This window comes from Phaenicophaeus curvirostris, chromosome 8, assembly GCF_032191515.1.
Source record: "Phaenicophaeus curvirostris isolate KB17595 chromosome 8, BPBGC_Pcur_1.0, whole genome shotgun sequence".
In the NCBI taxonomy this organism is placed as follows: Eukaryota; Metazoa; Chordata; class Aves; order Cuculiformes; family Cuculidae; genus Phaenicophaeus; species Phaenicophaeus curvirostris.
This window is the reverse complement of record NC_091399.1, coordinates 5,697,679-5,722,247: the sequence shown is the minus strand read 5'-3', so window position 1 is coordinate 5,722,247 and position 24,569 is coordinate 5,697,679. Positions and strand designations below refer to the sequence as shown.

Genomic DNA, 24,569 nt, shown 5'->3' with positions numbered 1-24,569 from the left:
AGAACAGTGTTTGCATTTTCAGAAAGTCTTCAGTGTGGACACAGCTAGCTGCTGAACCCAATAGCAAGTTAAATAATTTCAATATTTCCTTCATGAATTGACTGCAGAATTATTTGTTTAAATGATCAACCCTTAAATGTAAAGCTTTTGGGTTCTACTATTTTTTTCCCCGGAATAAACATTTCCTAAAAAGAAAAGGAAAAGAAGAGGGTTAAATGTCTACCTGAACTAATGTCAAGTTCAGAGAAGACAAAGAACTCACCTATTTAGTATAAAACTTACTATTTTTCCCTTAATAAATGAAGATAATTTTTTCCTCAAGTAAGGATTTTGACCAAATCTTAGATTCAATTTATACCATAGCTAATATGCTGCTCACATAACACCTAACAAGTCACATAAAGATATGCAGCAAGTGTTTAATCTTCAGTGGAAAGCTTAGTGGCTAACCAGGCAAACAAATTATTTAACATTTTCCTTGGGAATCATTGCATTTCCATCCCCAGAGTGGTTAACATTTGTGTATCATTTCAGCAACACATGGTTATGGTCAGGAGATTCAGAGTCTGTATTCCTTAAAGCAAAAATGTAGAGGTTAATGTCCTGAGGTATTTTATTCAACCAGACTAGTAAGTTTTCTTTCCCCTGTAGATGATCTAACTGAAATTCAGGTAATAGAGACAACCAGAGCTGGAAAACTTACACTCAGCTAAATGAGTCATGAGTCTACAGAGTGTTTAAAAGTTCAGAGAAAGACTGAGGGTAGCAATATACAAATTGACAAAACAGTTGAAGAAATGCAATTGCAAGAGAAATAAATATATCATAAGATGTCTGTAAAGAGGTATCAAGTATAGGAACAAAAAATAAAGTAATTTTTCCACTGTCTATGAGGCCACCAATGCTACTTCCAGTGTTTTACTGGAGGACCACTGAATAGCTCACAGTCTTTCCAATTAAGAAGATACAGAGAGGAAGAGTTATGTAAGAAAAGAAGGATCACAAAAACACATACAAAAGTAGAATAAAGCTAATAGAATAGGGATAATAATAGAAGGGGGAAATACAACCTGTTTGCAGCAAATTAGGATGGCACATCCGGGCACAAATGACAGGCACTAACTTATTTAAGTCAGTAACCCATTTTCACGGTTTACCCCCAACCCGGCTAATTTCAGCAGCTAAAACTGAGCAGTTGGATTCTCTCCCCCACCCTTGAGGAAAGGAAAATGAGAGGAAAAAGATGGAAAACTCCACACTCGATAACTACAAGGAAAAATTTAGGAAAAAAATCTTCACAGAAAGGGTCATTGGGCACTGGAACAGGCTACCCAGGGAGGTGGTTGATTCACCTTCCCTGGAGGTGTTTAAGGCACGGGTGCTGAGGGACATGGTTTAGTGTTTGATAGGAGTGGTTGGACTTGATGATTCGGTGGGTCTCTTCCAACCTGGTGATTCTATGATACTATACAAGTCACCACAAATACTGCAGAGCACACACAAGGGAATGGGTCTGCAGCTATGAGGGAGCTTACTCAGATACTCGATTCAGGAATGCACAGATCCAGGATTAGGAGCGAACAGATAGACGAGGTCCTCACTGGAGGTCAGCCATCACAGAAGAGAGAGAGAACCTTGTGCTCTCTCAATTTTATACCAAGTATGGTGTATATGGCATGGAATACTCTGTGGTCAGTTTAGGGTCACCTCTCCTGTCTGCCCCTCCCTGCAGGTGTGGCCTTTTTTCACAGCTCAAGGATGGCCTTGGTGACTGTAGTAATAAATACAAGCATTGGCCTTTCTGCATACCAATGTCATCACTTCTAGAGAGAAACTGTCTGAAAAACACGCAGTTAGCTTTCAGAAAATGAAGTTACTTAGGCGACACTGAGTTAGAGTCACAAAACTGACTCTAATTAAACTCAAACCACAACACCCACCAGAAAAAAACTTCTCAATGGAAAGATGAAGTACCTTGTTGAATAATCCACCTTTGGACTTAACAGCCATTTATGCTTTGAAATACGAAGTCGCTGTAGTGTTTCTTTAAAAACTGAATGTTGTAATCTCTTGCGTGGCAGAAAACACTTGTTGCAACTTCCCTTATACTTAACATAAAAAGCAAGAACAAAAGATGTATCAAAGATAATTTACTTTTGTGTTTCTAGACGCAGACCAAAAGTAACTGAAGGGTTGAAGTGGAAGAGAACAGCTTTATTTATTGCTCTGATAAAACTGGTAGTAGCATACAGCTTGTAATTGCCTTCACATGACTCTCCTACTACAATTGCTATTTCAGTAACTCTGAGTTAGCAGATAGACTACATAATCCAAGAAGTCTTCTCCCTGTCTGTGGAACTTCTCTGAAGCTGTAAATGCAGTGGTTCACGTTGCCACAGAACTGCACAACACGAGCAAAATCCTCCTCTTGAATCTACATGATAATTTTTGATTGGGACAGTCTACTCTTCCTATTGCTATGAACATAAACTGAAGTTTGCAGTGCATCAAAAATCAAACACTGACAGTAATCAGGATTTAAGACAATAGCTCCCTCCTTTGATTTTTTTTTTTTCAAAAGTTAGTTCTAAAACAGAGGAAGTTACTACAAAGAGGCTCTATAGTGTCATATACACTTCAATGTCATCTGTAGATTTCTTCAAGAAAGTGTGCACACCATCATTAATCTCACAGGCAGAATTTGGCAATGATGTTTCATTTACAAGCAACACAAAGGTCTCTTATTTAATTCACCAAAATGCTAATGCTGCAATTTCTAGAGATTCACATTACTCACACACTCAAAACCCACGGAAACATGAGCATGTAGTTCAAATTAAGTTTTTTCAACACCTCTCACTAGGAATTCCCTAAACCCCACAATACACTGTAATTCCCTCTGCCAAGACAGGTTTTCATTATCGTATCACCTTTCTCATAGAGCTCCTCCATCGCTGTCCAGGTTTCAGCTCGGACCTCTCGATTGCTTTTACCCGGAACGTTTGCACCAGGCCAGTGTATTAAATAAAGATCTAAAAAAGAAACAAAACCAGACTACTCAGTAAAGTGTCCAAAAGAAAAAAAAAAAACATGTCAAACCATGTGAAACATCATTTTCCCTTCATAATGGCCCCTAACAAATCATCAAAATAGTTACAATTATGACTCCATAATCAATACTGCATACATCTAATTAGTTTTAAAAACCAAAATCTACAACATTCCACTAACAACCAAAGGCAGCAGAAGTCGCACAAGCACCACAGGTGGAGGCCACTGCAATCAGAATTTCATGGTCACATACACACTTTAACTTCCAACACATAACAACCCCCATTTAAATCAAAGGTATTTTGGTCACTGAAATTAAGACTGAACTGCTGCTGAAGTGCTACAAGTCTTCAAGTTTATGGAAGATAAATATGTTTATGGAAGATAAAAATGTTTAGTTATTTTATACATATCCAGCAGCAGGTCTGGTTTTTTTCCTTTCTAGGCAATGCTTCCATTTATACATTTCTGTTCAAAATTATAGCACATTCTTTCATGCAGTTTTTTTGCTATAATTTTGTGGGAGCATTTGTGATTTTATTTTGAGCATTTTTAAAAAGCATTTTAAGGGAACAAAATTATGCTTTATTACATTTTATGAAATTTTAGCACAATTACAAACAATTAAAATTTATTGCTGATGAAACGATTCAAGTAGCTACTGAAACTGGCTGTCTCAGGAAAGCAATTTTTTTTCCGCAAGAAAAAGTCTATCTTTCTATTGAAGAAAAGAAGCATTTCCAACATAAATTAAAAATGAGAAGTTTACATGTATTGGACTCCAAGTTCCAAATCGGATTGCCCAAATTTCAAAGATGACAGGATCTGCAACTCCTTTGTAAGTTCACAGACAGTGCTACACATTTTGAAGGAGAAACTTAGGAAACAGTGTGAATAAAATTACATTTCTACTTAAACTCTAACTGCAGATTAAATAGGCAACTGCACACATCCCTGTCAAAGAGGTGCTGATCTTTGCTGCACACATTAGTCTGACAAAAAACAGGAAAAGGAAATAAATGCATGACTGAGATGTGCACCATTGTCTTAGTGCTTTATAATATTATTTCTTTGGCAGTTGAAATATAGAGTTAAGAAATAAAAAATATATTTGTTTGCAATGACCAGAGGTTTTTTTTCTTTGAATGCATCACATCATTCGTTTACAGCAGATCCTCTGCCATAATTTTTTCTATTCACATTTAAGGACTGTATTAATGATTACTCTACCACTGGGCTGGTATATTAGCTTTCCACCTCTATAAATACAAATTCAACCTCAATTTACGAGGAAAAGGTAACATGAAATTCACTATAATACACCAGTTCCCATTTGGGTACATTACTGCAACACTGTTAAATAAAGTATTTTGTTTACACGAAGAATCTAATTAGAATAGTACAGAACCTTGTACCTTACAGATGCATCGAGGAAAAAGTTATTTTGAGTGTATCACAAAAATCATGAACTAAATTTGCACATTCTGATATACACAACACATTAGTCTTTCAGACAAACAAATATCACCCATCACATCATACACAAATATCACTATTATCACATAATGATTCACAGCATTTGGATTTCTGTCACAACAAATCCACTCCCAATTTAGAAAAAAAGAATCAAAAAACCACAGGCAGTCTTGTTTGTCACTGATCTGCAAATAATTACTTCTTTAACTGCTCTAATGAAAGAAGTTGTATTCATTAAGGACAAACATCAATATATGGTACTGGAATAAATACCAATTTCTGTGACATTGAAGTGAAAACTAATATTGAGATATTGATTAAAGCATTTGGTGAGGTTATGTTCAAAAATCAGGACTACTCAAATTCCGTTACCAATTAAGTCTCTTGTAAAATGCCCACCAGCATATATTAGATGCAGTCCCAAGGGTCAGTATGAAGAATTGCTAATATCAAGTGTCCATTTTGATTGAAAAGTATATACGCCATCAGGAGCACTTACTGCATAAAGACTGCCATGTTTTAATTTAAACTGTTTTGCTTGGATAAAGCATATATCGTGTATCAGCAGGTGTAACTTTACCTCAAGTAATAATGGAAGAATTACACATCTTTAATTGCTGCTTGCTACATTCTCCAATTCAGACTAATAAGAACTGCTTAACTATGTAGAAGCATGTAATATAGCACCAATAAAAAAAAACCCACAACACGAACTTAAGCAGAATTTCACCAAAAGCTACTCTTCCAAAAGCCTGACTATTTAGTTAGACACTACAGTTCATAAATGTTCACAGAAATAGATACACCATGGATTTCCACATACAAAGGTGCTTTATACTCAGCCCAAGAAATTGAAACACTCTCAGAAGAATGACTTGGAATAGATTTGATAACTGAACGATCTCTGGCATTGGATAATTGAAAAATGCAGTACATCACCCTTCCCTGTATTAGTGTCTGAGATTTTTTCAATGCAATCAGGATTAGCTGTTCGTCCTGTGTTTCAGAAAGGTGGTGTTATCAGGTATGTGATGTCCATATCATCCTATTATGTCTAGGTTTAGGGTTTTTTGTTCAAATAAAAATAACTTCACAGTTATAAATGTACACATTTAGCGCCAGAAAGCATCTACTGGATCACAAAGCGCTGTCCTCCAAACTGCAAGAAGTGTTTGCGATAGACTAGGGCCAGAAGCAGAAGGAATAGAATGTACCTTGCAATGAGCAATGGAACTGCCACTCTATTTAAACAAACTAAGCATACTTAATTTTAAACCAGGATCTGCTTACTTCTACTGCACCTGTTAGAGAACTTTCCATAATACCTCTAGGCCAGTAAGAACAGTAAGCGCCTCACAAACCAAGTCTGAGATTAAATCTTCAGCTGAACGCACATTCACACCTACACAAGTTCTTTTGCTTAAAATATTACTTCTCCTGGGGGATCACATGAGCACAAACACTCTTATTTTCATTTAAGAGGCACGAAATTAGTTTCAAATTATTTATCAAAATAGCTTAAGGTTCCATTAATCAAGAAATATGTTAAGTTTATCACTGGAGGTCTTCAACAACAGACTACATTTTTATCTGCTTAGAACGACGTGGTTGTGCCTGGTAGACTGGGGCAGAGTAATCAACACTTTGAGATGTCTTACAATTATCTATTTTTAAAAAATAATCTTAACTCAAAATAAAAAACTATGAAGATAGACTTGAGAAAGAAGAAAAAAGAACCCCAAACATTCACAATCAAATTCTGCATTTACTAGCTTTTTACAGCATCCTTTACAGGCAACCAAGCTGAAGCAGTGCGGTGGTAAGCGAGGGCCTGAAGTTCATTCAAATATCAAAATGCAGTGCTACAGGGAAACTAAAATTAACACATGAACTACTCTCACACAGACATTTAAAACAGAGTGGCTTATTACTTCTTAGTGGTTGCAGCACCTACAACAAACACAGCTCCTCTTAAGTCAAAAGTACAGGGAGATCTTACACATTTAAAAGCCAACAGCATGTTGTCATGGAAATAAAAGTTTGCAACTCTATTCCAATTCCTAATAAAATATTAAAAACAAGTCATTACTCACTATAACAAACCTTATTTGGAAGAGCAAGCCCTAGCCCATATCAAACCTAAAAGCATAAGTATAATTTTATCAAAATTTGGCACAGTTATCTTAAAGCAATGATTGTATTTTGCCCACTTTTCTCAATTGTCGCTGCACTTAGTACATACATGATGTATTTTTCTCAGCAGTCCAGCCTTTTTTTGTTGTTGTTTTTCATTCTACTGAAACAAGGATCAGTGTGAAGTAACCTCCGAAGTATTATGAATTCATACATAATCTGAACTGGGTATATTATCATTATTCATGTGATTCATCTATTACACTCAGTGAGCTGACAGAACATCTGTCCAGCTCCAGCTGGGGATTTGTGATAGGTTAAATTTGCCCAAACGGGACACTCCAGAACAGTCAAAAGGAAAACAAAATTGTTTATGAATTCGGCAACCCACAAATCACATTCAAGTTACTTCGAAGGTTTGATCCAAATCCCAAGGAATGTATTCTGCTACTGCCAAACCTGTAAGATTTACTGCCATTTCATACTGGTTTACTGTAACTGCTAGTTGAGGACCACATTTAGAAAATGCAAGGAGCGGGATATCTGTTACAACCACTACCCACAAATAATACTAATTTCCAGCTTCTCATGGATATATAATATATAGATTCAACTAAAACTCCTGGAACGCTGCTCATCTAAAATCATTTGCCCAAAATGTGTTTATAGAAAATGTTTCAAAACAGTATTTTACATGGAACACATTTTTCTCTTAAAAAGCTGCATCTGCTTTCAGCAGTTCATCCATTTCAATAGCCGGCATTCTATATATCTGTAATGCACAGATCTGTTCGTTCCCATTAGATTATCTCCCAAGTCTCCAATTCAGTCTGCATGGATGGACTGTGTAGCCCATAAGGACCCTCAATGAAATGAACAGGACTCTCCTTAAAGCACAGAGCTTAGCTGCACATTTAGCTGTCAGGGCTCCTACAGCTTCTTTTTGCAGTTTTTTGAAAGACTAACATTGCCTTCAACAAAAAGGTCTAACTTCACAGAAACAGGACATGCTTAGATAGATTACTTAGGATCCTTCTGTTTTCTACATGAACCATGTATCTTCACAGAAATTCTGCAAACTACCACATATTTGGTTAATATCATATAGTGAAATTGGGTAAATTCTGATTTAGGCACATTTCATGTACCTTTATTTCACATTCATATTTCAAAGAAAAACTGCCGGCTTTAATGCATGCTTGTAACTAAAGAATTTACTTTCCTAAAAAAGCTGGGATACAGATTGCCCTGTTATTATCTGCTCCCTTCTAGTCATGGATTTCATGTCCTCTCTATGGTATAGACTGACCAGCAGAAAAGAGACACAAAATGCAGGTATGAACGAAAACAGAGGTAGCATATATATACTTAGTTCTACAAGCTTATAACCATATGTTCAAACCAATCACCTGCACTCATGTTAGGTTTGTGATAACCCTCAAAATTTCCAACAAAGAAATAGTACTTTAAGCATTCTTGAAACCCTTGAAAAGTTCATGTTGCAGTATATTACTTTTTGCTTAAAAATCTTTCCAATAGCACCTTCCAGCAGGATGCTTTCAGACAGGAGGCACAGGACTCCCTAAAGCATGATGCTCTCTATTAACCCCATGAATCATACCATGTACTGAACCTCCTCTAAGGGTCTACTTCATCAGCATAATTCGCACCAAACATAGAACTCAACCTTATCTCTTACGCACAAGTGCACATATACTGTGTTTAACAAAAATTGTCTGTGGAGTTGTTCCAACAGAGATTAAACTCAAGCAGCCAAAAACATAACTCCATTTGTCATCCCGTCTTGCTTGCAGAGGTCACCATCCCCACTGACAGATCAGTGACCTCCATGTGATGGATTTCCTAAACCAGAAAAATGATCAAGTTAAAGCAAGCTGACACCAGCATTGATTTAGGTCACTATGTCAGATTAAGCGGTGGTTCAGAAAGAGCTTTATAAATTTTTCAGACATCTCCACATCAGTGGAAGAAAGGTGAGGAAGGAGGAAAGTCAAGTCCTGGTACTGAGGCAAATTGCACAGGCAGTTGAAATTCTACGTAATTTGTCTTAGTGATGTGAGCAAAAGAAGTCTCAGAGCTGACCATATCTGACAAATTGAAGTTCCGTTTATGCCAGTCCAAGGATTCACTCACATGGTGACAGTAATTGTGCATTTCTTGCTTTCAGATATTTTTTAACTTCTTTCATGTATTTCTGCTTTGCAGCAGTATGTAAACTGAGTATTTGTGTGGCACCTACTTCAATCAGTCTACTACCTGAGAAAATAAAAGCAAATTACAGTACTAAAAGGAACCACTGAAAATTATTTCCTGGAAATGAGTCAAGTTTTCCTCTCATCGACATTCAGCACCAGTGCCACAGCAAGCAGAGAAAAAAGAAAGCAAACACAAAACATAACAAGCACAAAGCAGAAAGGAGGAAACGTGTTATTTCTTAATTTAGAGGAGAAAGTCAGAGCTTGAAATGTTGTTTATGAAAGTCTCCTTGCAGTGACCTGTACTTGCATGGGTAAGACAAAAGGAGATTTCAATTCCTTTTGCATTATTCTGTGCCTGTGCAGGAAGTTAAGGGATACACTTCCAGAAAGAATGGAGCCAAATATGTGCATACAAATACCTCAGTCTTTAACAGACAAAGTTTTTCTCTTCATTTTGCAAAGCACCCAAGCAAAAAAGCCAATATGTACAGCACACAGCTGGAAATAATTATATGCCTTTAATTCTGCAAAATTTGTAATTCACAGAGGTTGTTCACTTCCTCATTAAAGTTTATTTACTGGTAATAGGGGGAACAGAATGAGGAAAAAGAAGTAAAACGAGAGATTTCAGGGCATCAACACACCTGAAGGTTAGGTCAATTATCTCTGTGAACAGTATCTCCACCAGTGTCATTATTTTAGATTATTACTTAAATTCATCTTCCTCTGCCTCCATTTTTCTTTTCTTCAGCTAGGGAAGAAGAAGCAAAAGCATTTTAAAGAAATATCATGTCTATTTTTATCAGGTACCTCCTCTCCTATGACCTGTTGCACAGAATTAATTGGCATCATTATTGCAGCTTCTTGCCAGCCAAACAAGGGAGTAACAATATCACATCTTTAACTAGAAGAAGTTTATGATCAGGGTAAGTTTAAAAGTGCATAAGTCTAATTTAGTGTTAGTAAGATTTTGTCTTCTGACGCCTTGTAGCTACTGTTAATGTTTTCCCCAAAGTATACTGCATCAGACAGACCAAACCAAAGGCAGTTAACCAAAATTTTTAAAAGTTAATAGACCTGCAAAATTAGGTGTGGACAGGACTCACATTCCTTGTGATTTAACAGATCACAGAAGAATTTAGCTACTTTTGTTGCCCTATTACCCATAAATTATTGCAAAGTTCATGAATCCTTTTTCCATATGTTTCAGGTGTTTTTAGCAAAATACATAAAACTCATGTAGTGGTTCCTCAAACCAATTTCACAATGAAATATACCTTTAGAAAACACACCTTGATTTGCTTTCAAACATTTGCAACAAGGAAAAAGTCTGTGCCCTCAATTATAGGCCTGTGAACTTCCAAAGGAACAAACAGGACAAGAGCTCTACAAATGTGCAAATAAAGGAGAATTTGGTTTCTGTGATCTAACTGTAATACATGGCTTTTTTTCAGGAACTCATACATCTTTGCAAACGTAATAAATGAGCTATAGGCAAAGATCCATACCAAGATATTCAACACCAAGTCTTTCACAAGACTCCAAGCAGGCTTTCTTTGTGTTTTCATAGCCATAATCACTATGCCACAGTTTGGTAGTTATCCAGAGGTCCTCTCGCTTCACACCACTCTCTTTGATGGCTTTTTGGAGAAGAGATTCACAGCCGTATCTTTTTGCGGTGTCAATATGTCGAATGCCACACTTCTGTAGTGCGTAGACCACAGCGTCATGAGAATAACCACCTTGATGGGAAGTGCCTAAACAAACAAAATCAGCAGTGAATTGTCAGCAGTGACTTACGAGGGACATTTTTAATGATTGTTTTCAATTTTTTTTTTCCTTTTTTGCATATTGTCACAGAATCCTCTTATTCAATTTTCATTTCGTAACAGTAAAGAAATGAGAACTGACAGATCTCTAGGCTGCATAAATACTCAAAGTGCTAGAATGTTGACCTTGATCAGAAATAACTCCACTGAAATTAAATACCAACAGCATAATCGTATAGAAGTGATCTCAGATGCCAGGCTCAAGACCATGACAGAGAAAACACATACTTCACACAAAATTAGTATATCACACTTGATTTTCATATAGAAGCATGACATTTACAGATGAAATATTAACAAGACGAAATAAAATATAACTTGAAAAGCATTTTACTTCACAGAAAGCATATCCTGAAACCTTTACTCTGTTGAACTCCTGGTAGCTTCAAGTTATTACTGCATTGCACAACCCCAGACCATGCTCTACCGCAGGTGCAGTTCACATAATGTCAAGCTCAGCAATAGCTGAAACAATGGAATCCTACACAAGATTGGGCATACAGGCAGTATCAGTAACAAAATACTGTAGCTCTCATTGTGTAGGTATTCACTGGATGCGTATTTTGCATGTCAAGGGGGCGGAAGGAGGAGGAGACTCCGCAGGAAAAGCAACCAGCAGGAGGACTGTCAGATAAAGAACCAGTTGAGAGCAAAGAGGATGATGTTTCTACTTACCCTTTCCTGTTAGTTGTTTTTCCTGCCATGAGCCCCTCACCCATTCCCCATCACTCACATACTTCCCCCAAACAGTATTTGCTACAGTTTGTTGGAGGAAATGCTCAGTCAGTTCCAGTCAGCTATGAAAGCCACCGCTGAAGATGATAATTAGTCCTTAAAGGCCTTAGTGCTATAAACAATAATTGGCATGCAAATGGCTACGTCACTAACTGTAGAGGGACCCTGGGCAGTCCCGACAGGCAACAGCAGGGGCTCCAGGCCAAAGAAGAATAAAATAGAGTGAACTTTGTATCTACTGTTAGATTTCTCTTTCTTTCCAATGATAATATTTATGTCTACATCAAACACTATCAGCATGTTACGAAATTAACAGGTGTAGAGGGCCACCCAGGCTGCCAGAAAAAGGAAACAAGTGAGAACACATATAGTTGCCTTAGACTCATCCTTAGAACCTCCCACACCTGAACTGGAGTGAGAACGCCCGCGGGAGTCTGCATGACTTTCTCACGCCCTTCCTAACAATGCACATAGAAACAAGGAGAAGCCAGGTTCTCCTAAATGCTTATCACTTTTGTTCATTCCTAAACTTAGAAGGAAGCCAGCAATACCTCTGTAATCTTGCTCAACACTTCAAGTCATTTAAAACAAGACAGCATGTGGTGTGATGTCACACACATACACCTGAGGATCATGACATCCTGCTGATCACACTGGGACAAAATTATAATGTTATATACTAAAATTTTGACATGCATATTGTAAGTACGCAAATATAAACAAAGCTTACATTGTTTTAAAAGACAAAAGTTTAAAACTTTTTTCACCATGGCCACTAATGATGATTAAAAACTGACTTAACTTACGAGTATTCAAAAATAGATGTCCCTAGAACTTACATTTCCAAAATAGCTCTTTAGAAATCTTCATGCATGTTGAACAATTTCAGATGAATGCAATGCTACTACATTGCAACTATAGGCAAAGAATATATATGCAATTATTACATTATTGATCCTAGAGGAATTTTATTAAAAAATTATATAACTAGCATACAAAAACTACTACACTTTTTCATAACAATCCCTCACTTTTAATAACCTGGTATTGACGCCAAATAAATGAGGTTGTAACTATTGTGTCTGTTTCTGGCTGAATGGACATTTCTAAGCACAGAATGAATGGAGTTCATTTAGAGGTCTTGCAAATGGACTCAGACTCTTTTCATGCATAATGGATTTCAGTAGGAACACTTAGGACAAACAACTTTTTTTTTTTGTTTAACCCTTTTAAGTTAGAGGGAGAGTGGGAAGGAAGAAAAATTCAGAACAATTTTGTTATTGCTCCCCATTCAGTGATGGCACACACACTTGTTCTGCAGAAAATAAAGAGATCAAGATCAGTCTGGAGGCAATTATCTCAATTTCTGTGCCTAAAAATGAACTACAACGGCCCTGATGCACTACATAATAATTAAAAAGAAAGCTTAACAATTACCTAATATTACCACTTTGCAAGCCTACTTAATAATGAACCACAGGTTTCTAAGTTAATTATGCTACTAACATAACATGTTCTAGACTTTAGAAATTACAGTTTTCTTGGATTTACTCGTGTGATTAAATATGTCACGACTCATAGCCACAGAAGGGGACAAAAGAAGGTGGAGTGACTTAAATTTCTGGGTTTTTTACATTTTAAATCCAGATATAACATCATTTGAACACATTAATATTCTTAAATGTTTGGGATCGTTCTTTGTTCGCAGAGATGTAGTTCACACTATTCATGTATATTTAAAGAAAAATCCAATCTTGCATTTAAAACTACTACGAACTAGCATCCATTCCTCCCCTTACTGTTTCTAAAATTATTTAATTAATATATTTTTATTCTAAAATCCTCTGATAAAAAATAGGAATTTCGTATAATATATGAAGCAACATATAAAGTCTGGGAAAGCTCCCTATTTTAGCTGGTATTTTAACTTGTTTTTCTAAGGGGAAAACACTGCCCGAACTATTGCAAATTTGACAGGTCTGAAGATGCCTGAGATAATTATATTCCTATAGATTTTGTGAAAACTGGTGGTTGGGAGGCACAAGGATACTGCAGTGGAAACATAGATAGGTCAAAGGATAAAAAAACATTTAAAACTAGGCTTAATTAGTTGTGTTGTTCTTTTTGTCATGATTACTCATCACTTTCTTGATATCCTGAAGAGCACTGCTATCAAAACTGGGATGAGAAACATGCTCTGGCAATCCCTAACAAGTTCCAAAGATCATTAGGAAGGCAGAATCCTGCTCACAATGCAGTTGCTACAGGGGAAAAAGAAAGAAACCACATCACAAAACAACGAGCACCCTTCCCCCAACCCTGTAAAAGACAAAATCAACAACCTCCTCCCCCCTCCAGAACACTAAAATGTAAAACAACTAAGAAACTGAAGTGCTGCCCCCTCTTCTCCCAACTTTATGCACCACCTCAGCTGACTCTCAGCCTCATTAAACTTTCTGTTCTCCTTTGCGGAAGCTGTAGAACTACAGACAGAGATCCAAAGCACCAACAGCTTTTCAAAAGAGAATCAGGACCTACTTTCTCTCCCCGCTTTCTCTGGCCCTTTGTGGAAGAGCGCGTCTTCAAGTTCTTTGTGAAATGTGAAAGTATTATTCATCTGAATATACAAAAATCTTCTGCAATATGTACAACTTTGGATACTTGAAATCAATGGAATCACCTACATTGTTAGAGTCCCTGTTAGTGAAACAGCAGCCAGGATACTTAGAGATCACATCACAGATTAATTATCTTTTGACATCAGTACTCCGTACCAAATTAAAACAGTTGAGAAACAAAACACCTACAAAAATACCCATTCCTTTGTGGATTTTTTCATCTCCAAGTAATCACTTGAGAAAAGAACACTCAAAAGCAGAATCTCGAACACCCTTTTACTAAAGTTTACAAACTCATGTACATATGGTATTGTACACCACAGTAGGCTTGAAATACCTTGTTCTATTAGTTTTATTTCTATTATTTCAACATTATGGCCACATAATGCATCATAAAAGACACATTAAATGTTTTGGTGTCAATACAGCTTGATTTCACTAATTACCTCATGAGGAAATTTGATCATAAACCATAAAATACATCCAGCAAATAAACATATAATACATTTCAAGGTTTACTGTTAATCTGTTCACAAAACCACATGCTTCTTCTATGGAATGGTTCAAGGACAGGCAATCCTTATTCACTGTCCTGGTTTACCATCTCTCCTCCTCCACCACCAGCCATCTGACAAGCTGATTCAAAGTGTTAAATGGCAAAAAAAAAGTGTATCTTTTAGTAATATTCATGAGCCTCAATAACTTCCCAGAAGGGAAAAATCACTAAATTTCAAAGCAAGGGATGAGGCAAGAAAAGTTCCCCCTCTGGCAGCAACAGTTGAATAATTTGATATATTCAGTGTTTTTATTAAAAATAAAATAAAATTTAAAAATCACAGCTGTGTTCAAGCCAGGCACCAAAAGATCAGAATATTTTCTCCATGAACTTGTCTCCTGGAGCCTTTCTTTGCATTATGTCCCCCAACACCATCCCTGGAGCTGCTCTCAGACCGCCAGATAATGTCACACTAACTTTCTATAACCACAGCTTCAGAACACAAGTGTTTTTTATTGTGTATTTTGGCACCATTTTCACTTAGCAGGGTCAGTTACTCTGAAAAACCTATTTAGTATCACATGACAAAGTATTTGTAGCATCCCCTTTTCTTTTGTAGAGTGGAGGGCTTTCCTCTGCAGCAGGTGAAATCAAACAAAGTCAAGTTTGTTATGAAGCTATTATAGGCTACAATTTCATAAGGTGAGTACGCGGTATTTTCAGTTACAGAATCTAAATTCAGTCACAATCACTTTTACAAAATAACTTGCACATTTTACTTGGAGGCTAAGTGTGGCATCTAGTGTATTTACAATGGAGCAGCTGCCCTTGCAGGAATGGAACCTATAGAGATTTTAAGCTTCTAGAAGAGCTGGCAGGACAATGTCAACACTAACTGAAAGGCACTAAGCACACTTTTATTCTATAACCAGTGCTTTGGTCAGAACAAAAGCAGCACCCAGGTTTATCTAAAGCTCAGTCACCTATGGCCACCAAATCTGTATTAAAGTTGCAGGAACAATGGCATTTTGTGAAGCTATGTCACAAAAATGCCAATGCAGTGCTGTAGCTCCAAAGAACAGATGCCCATAGAGGTTGTTGTGTTCAAACATGGTGCAACATGAGCTACAGTACTTGAAGTGTGGTCATGAATTTACTTCTGCAAACCTCAAAGGACAGTGAGGGCAGTCCTGCCAGCACTGCAGTAAGGCAGGTACTTCCATACGGTAACAACACACTGGTAGAAGAGTCACCAGAGAATTCCTGAGAGAGGTCTTTGTTGCATTTATGTGCATTTTATGGCGTTACAGCTATACTGTATAGATGTGGAATTTTAATGTTGATAATAACACTACCATGCTAATGAAACATTGCTAACAGAACTGGCCTAGCTAAGGTCTAAATATTATATCATGAAGTTCCTCCCACCTCTGTAAATTTTCCTTTTTGTATATTACCCTTTTTGTATAGATTGGTTTTACTTTGGTGAAGCTTCTCTCTTTCTTTTTGCTAAATATAATCAACTGCTTAGTGCAAAGGGGTCACTCTGGGACTGCTTTTCTCCTGTGTTAGAATAAGGTCATAGAATCAATAACACAAGGTAAAAAGTAGGCAAGCATAATTTTAAACTCTGCAACTCTACTGGGACACCTCTACACAGGCACCAAGGAACAGAAAGGACGAATACAGCCTTGCTGCAAGGCGAAAGGGTAGGAGAGCCATTTATTATGTATCTGGGGAAAGGGAAGTGAAGTGCTAGTTTTTGGTCTTCCCGAGAGGAAGGAAGAAATGTTAATGAGCCATTGCTGACAGAAGCACTCTGTTCCCTCCATCCCACAAAGGGTCTGCATGTAAAAGATATTTGGATAAACTACTGTAAAATGATGGTACATCTCTGATCACTGACCTATCGTTTACAGTCAGAACTTTAGAAATGGAGGTATAAAAGCCACTTCTCAGAATGGGTCTCACAACGAGCTCAGAAAGCCTGCAAGGAGCATCTGTCTTCAGTGGGATGCTACAGCTCTGATATGGCACCAACTCACTAATGTATTTCTGGCAGCAAAAATACACTATCGCCCAAAAAATGCAAATATTTTTTCTGTGGGAGTAAAGAGCCTTCCACTGGAAAGTGCCAGCTAGTTAAATTATTCAGCTGTTGTATACAAATCTTTTAATCATGAAGTACTTCTTAATTAAATTTACAGGGAAGGACAACTCTGGAAAACGACCTATACATTTGAAAGGCAATTATGAAAGTGTAATGCACGTAGAAATTTCCTAAGCACACATTTATTTAAATGCCTTTACAGACAGACTGCCAAATCTTGAAGCCTTTTCTTTCACTCCACACTTTCCCACCGCCGTGAGAACTATTTCTCATTAACAACCAAATTGGTTTCAGATGCTCTGCTATAATATGTAACCTTAGAAACCATTTGTAAAAGGCTGTGGCTTCCTTCCATAGAAATCTCAAGCAGTGAAAAGGCAGATTTTCTGGCATAAATCAAATCCAATTTCTAGGGTTCACTAAACCTTTTCTCCTCAGAATAATGTTTTGTGACTAGATCTTAGCAGTTAATAGTGCACGAAGAATTGCCGGTGTGAACCAGTTTTAAATGATTTTCACTCTATTCCCTTTGTTAACTCAATTGAAATTACTTCCAGTCTTATCATTCTTTAACAGAATTTTTAACTTCATAACATATAAGAATATGCACCATGTACAGCAAATAAAGAGAATGAATAAAAAGATTAATGTTAATTTTCCTGCCCTTGAATACATCTCCTTAACCTACACTACCTGATATATATTAGATTAATTGATTAACAACATTAAACATTTGGAAATAGTTCACAATAAATGAGACAGACCTGTGATATTTTTTCCTCCCCTAGACAACTTCACAAAAAAAGATCCATCAAAAGGGGAAAAAAATATTAAACGCATGCTCTGTACTTAAGCAGGACATTACCATAATCATTCCTACTATGAAAGTTTGACTTAGAAGTTATGTAAATAACTTACAATTAAGCAGAGTCAGCATACAGATTAAATAGAGGGATGGCAACTTTAAAAAGTGGAGTCGACCATGAGACCAATAATTCAAACCCACTTAGAGTACTGTAAAGACAATATTAAAGAAAAAATTAAAAAGAGAGCTGCAATTTATAGTGACTTGTAGCTTAAAAGATGAAAATGCATGTACAATAACTCATCACTGTAAGACCCTAATTCAAGATGATGTTCAAGCTGATGACTAATTTTTGACTTCATAACGGTGCCCTTTACTCCCACCAGACTACTTGCAGAACAAGTGCAATTGTGAATCATGACAAGATCCTACTCCTGCAATACCACGTGACACTGTGAGGTCTGAGACTCACAGTATCCATCTGCTAACAAATTGCATCCGAGTTCAAGGGACTGCAGCAACCCAGCCATCCATAGTGCAAACTAAAAGGGAACAATAAAGAATTTTTCTGATCAAATGTTTGGTTTGTTTTGGGGTTTTTTTCCACATAATCTGAGAATTTTAAAAGTATTTTCTCAAGGTTTTCATGATAAAGAGCATTTCTTGTAGCCCCTCCTCTCACATTACACATTCAACCTTAGAAGAATGTGCATTAAAATGCAAAGCACTTCCATTCAGGCTTTAAGCCTGGGGAACAGAGCTTACAGTTATGAAACAGATGCAAAGCCACGGGGATGACTTTCCCCTTTCTCTCCCCTCTCGCCCCCAAAGGAGGATTTTGTCCCACTCTCTGTGCTGGAGGTCCTTGGCATAAACATTAGAAGAACTAAAGAAAGTCTAGGAATCACTACCTCCCTCTTCCCGATTTGGAGGCATGAGGCAGTACTGCAATGTAGGTTACAGCAGCATGTGACATCACCATTCAGTGCTGCCAAAATTATGCTAGGAGCTTTGGGAAAGGAAAAAGGTATGATGACTAAAATCTGCTGTGTGAAGACTGAAAGATAAAAGGCAGCTTTCTGGTTTTGCCCCCACAAAGTTTGGTATCATTTTTCAATATTACAGAAACACTGTGAAAGTCAAACTTGAAATACACCGGGGTTACTTCTCTCTTGATTTCAAACTGGTTGCATATAATTTGTTCAACCAGTGGGGCAATTATCTTGTAATGTTTAAAAGTATTAATGGCAACAGCAAGTTTAAAAGCATACATATGGTGTGTCTGCTTATACTGATAAAGGCTTTAATTATCAACACTGATAGAAAACTAGATTTGTTTTTTATTACTTGGACTTTTGATGGACATTTACAATTCATCCATATCACAACAGCAATAGTGATTACCAAGGAGTCCAGCACAAGAAAGGAAGTGATCTTTCTACTATTCAATCACAGTTCGTAAGTCAAAATATCAATAAGGTAAAATCCCCAGCAAATTTATAAAAAGCTGACCTTATAGATTTGTAGGTGTACAGAGAGCAGAGACAAAGCAGCAGTTTCCCTCAGAAAAAGAAATTATTTCTAACTGGGTACACCCTGATGTAAGCAAAAATTGGCCCAGCATTTTGCCCCAAACACATTTACCAGTACCCTTTAAATCAACATTTGTACAGCATTTGGTCTCTTTTAAAGAACAAAACACCAGCAGATTGGAAGCAAGTGAAGTTAGAAGAAAGGAAGGAAGGTAGGAGCTCAGCGGGTTGTCAGGTGAGGAGAGGATGCTGCTTCGTTCCACTGTCTATAAATACCCAGCTGCCTGGAATACAGCCACACTTTGTACATGAGAGAAGTTAAATATCGGGAGGCTCTCAAAGCTCAAGTACAACTTCTCAAGGTCAGATCTACTGAAACGGTGGGTGAACAGAGACAGAAAGATTTATAGAGGTGGCATTTTGTTCATCACAAGAGGCTATTAAGGAAACTTAGTAACCATGGGTGAGAAGCAAAGTCCGATGAGAGTAAAAAAAAATGCTTGAGCCATAAAACAAAGGGAAGAAATAAACAGCCAATTCTTATTACAGGATAAGATTAATAGCAGGGAGTGCCATAGGTCTTGGTATCAGGACCGCTGTTCCATAAATTTCCTTAAGAACTGAAGCCATGAAGAAACAAGAGCCATGAATGAAAAAAGGCAGCAACAGTGGAGAATGACAAAAAGGGAAGGCTTAATTCTGCTGCCATTGAATGGAAAAGCAAAATCTTGTTTGATTCCAATCCCAACAGGACTGGGTCTTTTTTGACAACAGCTAAGTTTAAAAATTAATGTGAGTAACTCTAGGATTAATTATTAAGAAGTAGGTAACTGGATTAGTAATGCATAATGAAATGAAATGTTAAAATACTTCTACCCAGCACTAAGATTCAAGTTATATGTAGCATTTTGACAAAAAAAAAAAAAACAAAAACCAAAAACAAAAAAACCCCACCAAAACCAACACAAGCCGATGCAATGAAAGGGGAGTAACTCGATTGTATGACTCCTCCAGAAAAATCCCACGTGTGAAAAGAGCTGGGAACAATAGAAGAAGTCTTGTATGGTTGCAATGCAAATGATGCAATGTCTTAATGCAATCAGCAAAGTCAGTAAAAACTTAATTTTACGATTTATTTACTTAGATAGAGCTACATCTGACTATCAGGAATCTTATCTACGGAACACCCTGAAATGAGGACAGGAGTGATTTTAATGGCTTGAATACAGAGGGATTCTATGTTTGTGTCTGTGTGTATCTTTTTTTCATGTTAGTAATGGAACATGCTAACAAATGCAGTAAAAATGCAATTTAGCAGTGCTGCGAGTTAACCAACATCACATCAGTTGTTGGGATCGAGTTTTATTCCTCCCAGGCTTTGTCTACCAGGCCAGAAGCTGCTCAGAGCAGCACCTGTCTGCTTTTCCAGTTACAGTGCCCAGAATAACGGCACTGTCCATTCCTGAATGGTCTTCATGAAGAACATCATTGCTATAACAAAAATACTCACTGCGCGTAACATGAGTAAGGCACGAAGAATATAATGAGTTGATTACTTTTTTTTAATTGCCTATCCTGAAGCCCCTTCCCAAACAAGTGTGCAATTAATTTCATACCTTAATAGGAAGGGTTCATTAGAGATTTTTTATCTCATCAAGTTGTTATTAATTCTAGCTACACTAAGGATTACTTAGAAAGCAATTTTACAAGAAAGCATTCCATGAATTTTTGGTATCACACCTTGTAGCACATTTTGTCAGGAAATCACAGACTATTTGACCAACCTCCTGAATTTCATTATAACTGTCCCTAGAAAAATAAATGAAAACACAAGCATACTCCCCACTCTAATGAGACTATAACTATCATAACAAAGGGATGAAAATAGTCTTACTACAGAAAGACAGAAAAAGCCTTAAGACATGTCTATAACTGGTATTTTGGGGACCTTTTGTAATAAGGCAATATTGTTTGTAATAAAGCATTCAGAGAAGCATATTGGTTAAGTCCAGGAACAAGTCAAATACTTTTTACTATTGAAAGACATCATCTAAACTTATCCTCGTATCACAAAGCCTTCCAACGAAGAGCGATGGCACATTGAATTTAACCATCCAGTACATGACCGTGAGAAAGCTTCCTAATATTTCATCTACAGGAAGAAACACCCTTGCACTACCAAATTATAACCAAATGCTTTCAGAGGTAGCATAGCCATCCCTCAGACTAATGGAGAGAAAAAAAAAAAAAGGTGACAGGTTTCTAAGTGGGGGCTTCGTACTTAACAGGAGTAAGCATGAGCAATATAAACTGTATTTATCTTCCAGAGCCTGAAGAGGATGACGATATTGTGTGCACCACTTTCACAAGTGACCTGGTTTTGAGGATGTTGCTTTAGATAAGTACCAAGTATTCTGTATTTAAAACTACATAAAGTAAGAATATGTAATTCTCTACTACAGTACAGACTCACAACACATGCAATTCTTGGATATATGTAGCTCCTACGAAAAGTGTAACTACACCAACTTCAAACCAGTGTCATTTTATATCAGACTTTTGCCCAGTATTTCTAAAACACTAGCAAAGTCTTGCAAATATGGGAAGAAATTATAGCTATCTTACTAGCAAGACAATGGATGTATCGATTTTCTAAAGCAATCTAAAGCTGTTGTGAGGTAAAGTACTCTTTGAGGCGTAGCTTTATGCTTTTATCAAGTATTAGGGCCAAAATGCCAACTCATTGTAGACTTAAGCCTACTCTACTTGAAAGCATTGACCATAAACATGCCTGATCCTCTGCATACGAGCAATATTGGCTAACAAAATCATTAAGAAATATAAAGTTATCAACATACAATAAACAAGGTGTAGATAATTTTTGTTTGGTAATTAAATCTTTAGCTATACAGCATATTTCTAAAACAAAGGTGAGCTGCCTTATAGCAATCAGTAGGTGTCTCAGGAAAGTCAGCTTGTTTTACCATTGCTAGTAGACTTGATTTTTTGCAGGACATAAGATACAGTATGGTATGAATATGCATGGAAATAAATACAGAATTTTGGATATACAGAATCTGCATGTTATTCTAAGTAACCTTTCAGACTGATCATAAATTTTGCACACTACGTAGCCTTCCATACCTCTTGCACTCTCTCTCCAGTAACATGTTCTGGCTGAGAAACATGTTACATGACTCCTACTCCAGCTCTCAGCTGCTACAAGAGGGGTTTCGTCACCTGGAAATAATTTGCATATCTATCTGAGCTGCCTTCCAGTTGACATGACTGGATAGTTGCAACGATCTTAACACAGCATATTTATCTCTCTCTGAAGCTTTTAGAAAGATTATCTAGCAACAAAGGCAACATGCATATCTGTCCTCTCAAAGACAACTTTTCATAGATAACAACTGTGTCTGCATGTTTAGAAGGATAACAAGGAAGAAACAACCAAGTCTTAAATCCAGCAGAAAATGGCCTTGCAGAAAACATCTCCTATTGAAGAAAATTCTCCTTGACCTTATAGCTGAGTGAATTTTTTGCACTGCAAACATGAGTTAATGCAGTAAGGCTGTAACAAAAGTAAGCCATTAATTTGTAAAAAAGTAATTAAGTGGGAGCACCTACCATAAATAAAGATCCTATTGTGTTAGGCTGCATATCATGGTATTTATAGCTTGACCACAAATTCAAGTGTGGTGAGCCTTGAGCTTCTCCTTGCCCTTCTTGTCTTAAATCCACGATGTTTTGCAGCATATATCAAGGATCTCTTAAAATTACCTGACTAATTCCTGTCTACTACAAGACCCTCTAAAAGCTGCAGAACGTATAACAATATGCAAGACAAGAACAGCTAAGAGAATTCAAAGAACCAAATCTTGCTGTTCATGACACCACTGTAAGTCAGGCGAAGCTCCTTGAAAGCCATACCTGACAGAAGGCACTGGGCCAGAAAATTTCAAACTTAATTCCCTTGATCTTCTATGTTGCTATTCATTTATCGTGGTTTGAATTCAGGCTTGACAATCAACTACTCAGCACTTACTGATGTAACGAAAGGACAGCAGGCAGCATGCAATTTGGTGGACAGTACAAAAGGGGTTTTCTGCTTGTTTACTTCCTAGTCAGCTTATTCTTTCAATCACCTAATAAATGCATTGCTATCTCAAATAAAAATAATACAGATGGTTCTGTAGACAGCCTGAAATACAATTCAGCACATACTGAAACAACAGACCTAAGACAACTGAGTCCATTCTCTAAAAAAAAGGCTATTTAATTTTTTTCTTATTTTTGTAAAAAATCTCCAAGCAAACTAAATTTGCAATAAGTGTTACAAGATAAAACAAACGATGCCTCACTCCCAAAAAAACAGCAAAAGGAAAAAAAATAGTAATTTTGAACTACATATGCCCTTTTGCTTATTATATAAGGACTGTGTAAGGGACAGCCACATCAAGTATTCTTAAGATTAATAGATACTAAAATAACAAATTCATACATTGGGTATACACATACCACGGTTTTATGAACATGGACATGCATATAAATACACAGTAAAAGCAGTCATCAACATTTTGTAGACTTCTAACTTCTTCTTTTAAAACATTTTGGCTGATGATGCTGAGTTGCTAAGACTTTTTAACTAATATGGGCAACTGAAATGACTGTGGGTGCTCCAAAACAAGCATTACAAGCTATTTACTAGTGTTTCTGCATGAAAAAAACAGCCCTATATAAAATCAGAGGCCAGCTCCTATCGACTTAAGTGGCTTAATACACTCCACAATGCACAGCTTCAATTTTGCCCTCCTTCATACTAATGAATATCCTAAATAATTGCTCTGAAGTCAGTACACATTCATAGGATAAAGATGCAAAGAGCATGAGACTTATTTTGTTTTATAGCTTCACTTGATACTTTTGTGACTGATTTTTGTCACAGACAAAGACCACAAGTGCCTTTGATGTGTATGTTTATGTAAAATAATGGAAAATCTGGGATATCAAATTGACCCATGATAAAATTGCATCACGAAAGACGGATTGGGAAGGGTATTCGTGATTTTAGAATATGCTATGAATGAAAGAGGCTTCTGGAAAGACTCCTAAGAAGAAACAGAGGGAGATTCTCAAACACTGTACCAAAAGAATCTGAGGCTTCAATCATGAGACAAATTAATTCTTTACTTTACAAGGAATAAAAACTAATTGATATTAACAAAACAAAACAAACAGAAAAATCTGGTCAAGTATGCAGTGGTCATGGCAATGTATTTGGTGTGTTCACCTCTCCATGGCACATCTTCCAAGCAGGCTTTGCTCCATCTCCTGTTTTGGGAAAGTTAATGGTCTCTATCCATTAGGCGTACAGCACGGAGAGTGCTCTGACACCACAGAATTACTGGTACTGACTCTCCTCTGCTCACAGGGTCCTATGCTGACTTGGAAGTATAGGATTTACTCATTTAATAGCTTGGCTTTTTTAATTGTTAGCAAATCCAGCAATTAGATGGATTTGGAATTCAGAATACTATATATACTATATAGTGGTCCTATGTA

General features: G+C 36.9%; 1 protein-coding gene across 8 annotated transcripts in view; it reads right to left on the bottom strand.

Moving 5' to 3' along the window:
- Nucleotides 1-24,569, bottom strand: part of S1PR1 (sphingosine-1-phosphate receptor 1) — a 57,430-nt gene that overhangs the window by 31,322 nt on the left and 1,539 nt on the right. For 7 of the 8 annotated variants that reach the window (XR_011337842.1, XR_011337844.1, XR_011337845.1 and 4 more), the window contains exons 2-3: nt 10,388-10,636; nt 2,931-3,032 (exon numbers count right to left, since the gene is read on the bottom strand). Coding sequence is in view for 4 of the 8 variants with exons in the window: in XM_069862216.1 (XP_069718317.1) it covers nt 2,931-3,032; nt 10,388-10,636 (351 nt within the window). In the remaining 4 variants the exon portion in view is untranslated. Of the gene's footprint in view, nt 1-2,930; nt 3,033-10,387; nt 10,637-17,585; nt 17,620-24,569 lie in introns of those variants that run through there. The other variant, XM_069862215.1, reaches the window with a different exon arrangement.